Source organism: Staurois parvus, unplaced genomic scaffold (assembly GCF_062004578.1).
Source record: "Staurois parvus isolate SC_StPar_1 unplaced genomic scaffold, SC_StPar_1.0 ptg000243l, whole genome shotgun sequence".
NCBI classification, from domain to species: Eukaryota; Metazoa; Chordata; class Amphibia; order Anura; family Ranidae; genus Staurois; species Staurois parvus.
In genome coordinates this window covers 1,078,341-1,086,366 of record NW_028318039.1, presented here as the reverse complement: position 1 = coordinate 1,086,366, position 8,026 = coordinate 1,078,341, and the positions used below count along the sequence as shown (strand labels likewise).

The following is an 8,026-nucleotide window of genomic DNA, read 5'->3' as shown; positions in this document are numbered from 1 at the left end:
AAAAGGTTTCAATAGTTAAATATCCATTTTATACCAAAGAAACACTGCTTTTATATCTGTGATGTATGTCAATTAAACATTTTTATGATCTGTACCCAGTGTGGTTAAAATAACTCATTCATTTTAGTGAATTGACCCTGAATGGAGAAAATGCCAGAGAGGTAATCAATTTATCACTGGCAGGAAAGGTGCACGGGGTAGGGACAATTTACAAAGCAAATCTCTCAGCAGAGGAAATTGATTTTGGTACTTTCCAGCTTATAGTAAAATACTGTATACTATGTTGCCTTCAGTACTTCATTAGAAAAAAAAAAAAGAAAATGTAATTTAAAGACCTGTAGACAGCTGGAAAAGGTGTGCAAAATGTAATATTTAAAGCAGAATAAAAATACTTGAAAATAGATTAGCTTGATGAAGTTCAGCTAAAAATGAAGTGTCCCATATAATTCTTAATTGAAGAAGCAGAGTACAGGCCTCAGTGCCAGAATATTAGGTGAGATAGTGTCTGAAGCAGGTCAAGTACCTGATATTCCGCCAAACTTCACAGTGCGGCATTGTCACATTTTTGAAGGATATTAACTTCCTGCTAAGACATGATCTGATTCTAACAGAAATACAATGTAATTGCTGGGCTGTGTCACTCTGTTTTATGGATCATTCACCTAATTTTCTAAAAGGTTTGTGCTTGACTGTGTGGCAACAAATATTCTTCAATCTTCCATTTACTACAACTATAGCCTGAATGTTTGGAATGAAGAAAATAACAGCATGATGGTAACAGAATTTCATTTTGAGGGTAGAAATTGAAGCCCATCAGTTATTGACGCTTTAAAAAATGTACCTGAAAGTATGAATGCTGTTAGAACTAAGCTACCAAACTAACCTTGCATCTCTGTAGACATCTAAAGGTGCTAACTGATAGTAATGATCTTGAAAATTGCTGATAAAGCGTGGCCCTGGAGGTCCAATGACTTGGGATACTATAGAATATCTGTACTGAGGCATACCCCTAGAACAGGGGTCTCCAAACTATGACCCTCCAGCTGTTGAAGTGCCAGAATTCCACATCATGCCTCTGCCTCCGGGAGTCTTGCCTGTGGCTGTCAGAGTCTTGCAAAGCCTCATGGGACTTGGAGTTCGTCAACACCTGGAGGGCCATAGTTTGGAGTCCCCTGCCCTAGAACATCACGCAATGATTTATTAAGCCTTGACAACCTACTGAGAATTAGTTATCCTCACTGCATATGCATAGAAGTTCCATACTGTAGAGAACCTTGTTTTCCAGAGCACCTTAAGCAACAGACTGTAACTTGGTACCAACTGGCACCCAGAGGTGCCCATTTTACAGTTGTAAGATTAGTAGCTTAAAGTTTGAAGTCCAGACAGATTAAAAAAACCCAAACAAGGCTGGTGTTATTGATTAAATGTATTTTGAAATGCAACTAGTGTAACTACCTAAATTTCACTTGGTATCTGCCTTTTGTAATCTCCTTTACTGCAGAACTTGAACTGGGGGAGGGAGAAGAGGGCATAATAATAATGGGACTTTATTACCCCACAAGTCATAAAGTCATATGCTGACTGCTGATAGGAGGAATCGGGGCTTTTTTTTCTCAAAGAGTAGGTGCAGTAACTCCCTCCTTCTGAGTCTCTTCTTGTCTCTGCCCCCCCCCCACCCACCTCCGAGCACCTTCACTTGGTTCCACCCCCTACCCATTTCCCAGTACTATTCCTTTTAGAGAATGCAAAGCCAAGTTTAGTTTTGTGGTGCTAAATAATTTGTATGGAATTTTTTAATAATAACAAGAAAAGCAGAAAAATAGATCCCCTGCAGTCAGCAGCATTAGCCCTCCCCCCCCCCCAGCAACAATAGATTCCTCCAGCAATAATGGACCCCCAAAACAAAATACCACCCTAGCAACAATAGACCCCCAACAGCTACAGCAGATCTCCCAGCAGCCAGCATCTGTAGACTCTCCAACAGCCAGCAACAATAGACCCCTCTCTCAACAGTAGATCCCTTCCAGCAATAATCCCCCATCAACAATAGATCCCCCGACAAAAGCAATAGACCTATCTAGCAACAATAGACCACCACACAAAAATAAAGCCCCTTCAGTGGCAATAGATCCACCAGCAGCCAGCAACAACAGATCGTCCAGCACATCCCTTGCCATTACATACTTTCAGTGTTGGAGGTGCCGTAACTACGTTCCCCTCACATTCCCGCTGAAAAAATTAGAGGAATGCAGTGAGAACAATAGAATGTACTTCTGCTGCCCCTTCACTGCCCAATTGCAGATTGGGGGCAAGAAAGTCACTAAGCCTTATGCCCCGTATACATGATAAGAAAATCGTACGAAAAATCACTGATCAAACAATTTTCTCTTCGTTGATGAGCAGGATGTTTTATCCGATAACGATATTGTGAACGAAAAAAATCCAGTTGAACAACAGTGAAAAATGTTGCAGTTTCGCATACGAACGACCGATTTTGTATGCGGTGGTATGACGGTCGTACGAAAAAAATCTATCAAGCGCTATCACGCATGAGCAGAAACAGAAGATGACTCGGATGTTTATGTCCAAGGAATCTTCGTAAACACGAACGAAAAATCCAAATGTTAAAAGTAGATTGGCCTAATGAGATAATGAAACCAGAATGATGCATATTATATTTTATGTATCACTATTTATGTATATAGATAATGTAATAAACTATATTATACTCATTGCTGTTAATTGTTGTGTATATCGCTCGTTCTGGCCGGAAGGGAGTGGCTACAAGGTCACACGCACACTGCATCACTTCCACTTGTACGGAAGACGTCAACACTGTATCGCCCGACAAACTATTTTTTAGATTGGTTAATGTGGGCCATGATTTCGACCAACAAACGAATGCCTCTCGGTCGTCGGATGACCAATAGGTCGATTTTCTAATCATGTATTCCCACCTTTAATATTCAACTTCAGCAGAAAAATCAGGTCTGGAGCCAGGCAGGGATGTGTAAGTCTCAGTTCCGGATGGACAGAAATACAAATCCTTTGGCAAATAAATTCTAATAAACATGTATTCCAAATATGTATTCAGTTGTCTACCTGATACAAAGCCTTACATGTAATAATAGGTATATTCCAAAGGGTAGGTCTACTTATTTTCTCCAGTAGCCTGATTCAAATTGCATTAAATACATGGTAAAAATACCTTCTCTTATGCGTTACCACAACACACAGCAAGATTTAGCTTTCATTATGGTACATTGCAGTGCCATTCATTTTGAACACACCTAGGCAGTGCTGAAAAGCGCACCAGCTGTACATTGTCGTGTGCTCTGTTAAAAATAAAAAAAAATAATGCACATCTGTTTTTCGGTGGCAGCCAATTCAAAGTAAATACTGAATGTTACTGCACTAGGAGTGAATGGGCCATTACACTTTGACCTTGTTGTTTATATTAAGCCTGTATGAGCTGGCTAAGATGACTTTTGTTAAATGAAAGAGAACGGTGTTTAGACCTTGTAGACAAGTCTATGAGTGTGTATATACTTGACATTTACAGTTGGTTTGTTGGATATCTGTATTTTGTTTGAGGTGATTGTAGCCGTATTAGTGCACTTGCGACAGAAACAATTGAGTACTGATGTGATACTCTTTTTATTTGTACTAACATACAATTTTGAGGACAAGCTTTCGGGGTATGTCCCCTTCTTCAAGATCCAGGCAGTACTACTACAAAGTTTTAGCAGAATGTTAGGAGAGATGTTGAAAAGGGGAGGAAAAAAACAAAACAAAAAAAAAACCAGAAAGAAACACACACAAACAGATGTACACAGCAATGGTTAAAAGACTAGGATTAGACTAGAGATAAGACACAGCAAAAGCAAAGACTAGGGGAGGGGGACAACACTCACAGAAGGGGTCATACAACTGTTGGATTTTGTTGTATTTTAGTTTATTTAGCTTAGGAGCTCAAGTTCCATCTGAATTTTTTTTGTTTTTATAAAGTGCATGTGCAAATTGATTAGCACTGAATATGTGATGCTTATTTCACTGTTTACTGTGTGAATGTATTTTGGGGAAAATTTTTTTTGCTCACTTGTGTTATCATATGCAAGTTTTTTTTGTCTTTGCTTGCTTTGTTTTGTGCTTTGCTAAGATGTATCTTTCTTCTCATATAGAACAGAAGTCTCTGAAAGCAGAATGTTAATGCTGGACGGGATGCCGGCAGCCAGAGTCAAGACAGAGTTACTGGAAACTGAGCAAGTGGTAAGCATACTTTTAGTTAACTTTGACCGTTTTGCTGCCAGAGCCGGTTTTACAAATTTCTTTTGCACACATGTTTAAAAAATTATTTAAGGCCCGAAGATTACACAAACCCTCCAAACATAAATTTTCTGAAAGCAGGCGCCCTAGAAAATAAAATAGTGGTAGGTCCAATTTCTTATGTTACACGATATCCCCGCAAAGGTCTAGGAAACGCACAATTTCAGTAAAAAACACACTAACATTAACCTTAGGCAAACAAATGCAATAAATTACCAAAATTTATGATAAAATATAAAAGATGAGGTTGTGCCGAGTAAATAGATACCCAACGTGCCAAACCTTAAATTTGTGTGTGCCTATGAAATGGCGACAAACTTCAGTACCCTCTATTTTCTATAGGCAACACTTCAAAAGCCCCTACAGGTCATCAGTTTAGCGTTATGGAGGAGGTCTTGTGCTAGAATTATTTCTCACTCCAGCATGCATGACAGTATGTAATGTGTATCACAGTAGATGTTTTCACTTGTAGGTGCCACGACGTGTGCGTTTATGCTTGTACATCTTCTATGTGGTGGAGAGCGGGCTTCATAATTTTTTGGGGGGATGTTATGTGCTTGGGAGTACCTTTTTTTTTTATTTATTTTTTTTGCAATTAGAAAAATTTTTTTTTTTACTTAACTTTTTTTTTTTCTTCACATAGGGGACATGATGTTCCCTATGTGATGATTTTTGGGTGACAGGTTCTGTGTATTGAGACATGCGTGGTCTAAAATATGTGTATTGTATTGCATATCGCGTATCCTAGCAGGGGAAAGTGACAGCTGTGACCTGGAGGCGATGTCGCCTTCCGGGTCACAGAAGGAAGCAGACAAGTGTGGCCGTTCCTCTCTCCCCTCCACCTGCCTCACCTGCCATGGCACTCTCTGACCCCGCAGTTGGGAAAGCAGGGCCCTAATATATGGTCGGAGCGTGCACGTGGGGGGGTAACAATACTGAGTGCTGTTGAATCAATCGAACCGCCTGACTGCTTCCACATGACAGGCAGAAGTCTGCCTGTCAGTATTATACACAATCCCAATGGCTGCAGCCACCGGATTGTGTATAACCCCCCCTCTCCCGGATGTACGGACCTGGCGGTGAAGGGGTTAAAGAGTTCAATTTTAGAAAAAAAAATACCATGTGCAGTCCCTAAATACTGTTACATAACCCTACACCAACTAGCTTTAAAAATGCTCTAATGCTATCTATAAGCCATTTTTATCTGCCCCAGAACCTTCTAACAGTTTTCCAGCAAGTGCAGTTCTTCGCCCTAAACTATACAAAGACTAGCTCACAGACAAACAACAGTAAAAATTGCATCATATATTGTAGTTAGCAGATATTATGAATGTTTATGTAAGAGAACACAGGATTTGAATAAGCAGGACACCAGGTGACAAGTGGAGTAGGTTAAAGAAAGAGTTAAACTCTAAACTCTTAGAACGCTTAGTCTACAATCGACTGAACTCCTACCTCACTGACAACCTTCTTGACCCTTTACAGTCTGGCTTTTGCTCACTACACTCCACTGAAACTGCCCTACTAAAACTCACTAATGATTTACTAACTGCTAAAACCAATGGCCACTACTCCGTACTCTTACTACTTGACCTCTCTTTGGCTTTTGATACTGTTGACCATCCCCTCCTCAAAAAAACTTGGCCTCAGAGACTTTGCTCTCTCCTGATTCTCCTCCTACCTATCACAGTGCTCCTTCAGCATTACCTATAACTCTGTCTCCTCCTCTTCACTTCCTCTTTCTGTAGGGTTCCCTCAAGATTCTGTCCTTGGACCCCTTCTCTCCTCCATCTGCACCTCCTCCCTTAGTCACTTAAACTCCCATGGCTTTAAGTACCATCTCTATGCTGATGACACACAAATCTATCTTTCTACCCCTCACCTCACCTTTTCAGTCTCCTCTCGTACTACTAACCTACTAAGTGACATATCAGCATGGATGTCACTCCACTTCCTCAAGCTCAATCTTTCTAAAACAGAGCTCATGCTATTCCCTTCAGCCCGTGCCCCCTCCCCTGACTTATCTATCAAGATCAATAATACAACCATCAGTTCCTCCTCTCATGCCAGGGTACTATGTGTAATCCTAGACTTCCATATGTCCTTTCAGCCCCAAATCCAATCACTGTCTAAATCTTGTAGACTTCACCTTCGTAACATCTCAAAGATACACCCGTTCTTAACCTCTGACACTACTAAGCAACTTATTCACTCCCTTGTTATCTCTCGCCTTGACTATTGTAACTCCCTCCTCATTGGCCTACCTCATCGCAGACTATCCCCTCTTCAGTCTATCATTAATGCTGCTGCCAGACTCGTATACCTTACTAACCGTTCCATATCTGCCATCCCTCTCTACCAATCCCTCCACTGGCTTCCCATTGCCCAATGAATGAAATTCAAAACATTAACAATAACATATAAAGCCATTTATAACTCTGCCCCAAAGTACATCACCAATCTTGTCTCCAAATATCACCCAAACCGTCCGCTCTGCTCCTCCCAATAATAATAAAGGATGGATGTTTCAGGGAAAAGGTCCCCTTTACCTAGTCAAATCCCTCTTTCCTTCATACCAGCAGAAAAATAAATGCTGATTCAGAATAAAGTAGAAAAAAATTAAACACTCTTTGAATTCTCTCTTTTTAAAATATATACTGTATTGGTCTAGCCTGGTTACATCTAATTCTTTATATCTTACATCAGAAGGGCCTCAGAGGATGCAGAAATGCACTGTTGTAGCTTGTGCTACATACAGTCAGTGCTGGTCCCTTTTAGGTGCTGCTCAAGTGACTTTCTGTCCATATACTAAACACAGGGGGTTATTCACTAGGCACCACTGCCATTTAGAGAATGTACAGTATGTGTAAAAAAAAAAGATAATTCCTGGATGCCTGTGAGTGACGGAGCAGTACAATGATGGAGCTGTGGCAGCTGTAGTGTCCAGTCACTGCTCCATTATTAGAGGTTGCAGAGCATGAATTCACAGTGGATACTAGTGGTAGCCCAAAGCAATATTTAACACAGGGCACTGGGGAAGGAGAAGGAGTATATGAAGCAATGGGCCTTCTGAACCATCTATATACGTTCTGATATACCATGTCTGGTGGAAAATCTGGGCCTGCAACAGATGGAGGGCAAAAATACCCCGCATCTTCATACTGGCAGTTCAGAAGGTGTTAACAGTCTGTTAAGGCAGCTTTAACACTTTGCTCATTTTTATTGCATTGCCTGAAAGTGCTGGGATTTCTTATTCCAGTTTTTCAGCTTTGGTAATATAAAGTTGTATTTTAGCCTTTGGTTTCCCTAGGCATTTGAGATAATGAGACATTTCCTTGTTTTAGTGTAAGCATATGGAAAACATTATAGCTTTGTTTTACTCTAGAGCTAAATTTTTTAAGCAACCACAAAAGTATTATCGTATACACTCTCATGGGATATTTAGCTGTGCTTTTTTAGAATTCTTGAACTTGTGCCATCCAATAATCATAATAATAATAACTACAAAAATAGTTCTGTATGACTTTCTTTTTTTTCTATTGTTTTATCTATACAGTGTTTTAAAACAAGAGAATGTATGCCATAAATAGCTGTAATATTCAGATAATATGAAAGTTAACAACAAGGATTGGTATTTTTATCTACAAGACTGTTCTTGATAAAATGATAGTGGGGGGAAATAATCCCATGCTTGTTGGAT

At 39.9% G+C, this 8,026-nt stretch overlaps 1 protein-coding gene across 1 annotated transcript in view; it reads left to right on the top strand.

The window, feature by feature from the left end:
* Nucleotides 1-4,186: 4,186 nt before the first annotated feature.
* Nucleotides 4,187-8,026, top strand: part of KLF12 (KLF transcription factor 12) — a 122,172-nt gene continuing 118,332 nt past the window's right edge. Inside the window, exon 1 of the mRNA XM_089680367.1 lies at nt 4,187-4,269. Within this exon, the coding sequence (XP_089536493.1) occupies nt 4,204-4,269 (66 nt within the window). The 5' untranslated portion in view covers nt 4,187-4,203. The remainder of the gene's footprint in view (nt 4,270-8,026) is intronic.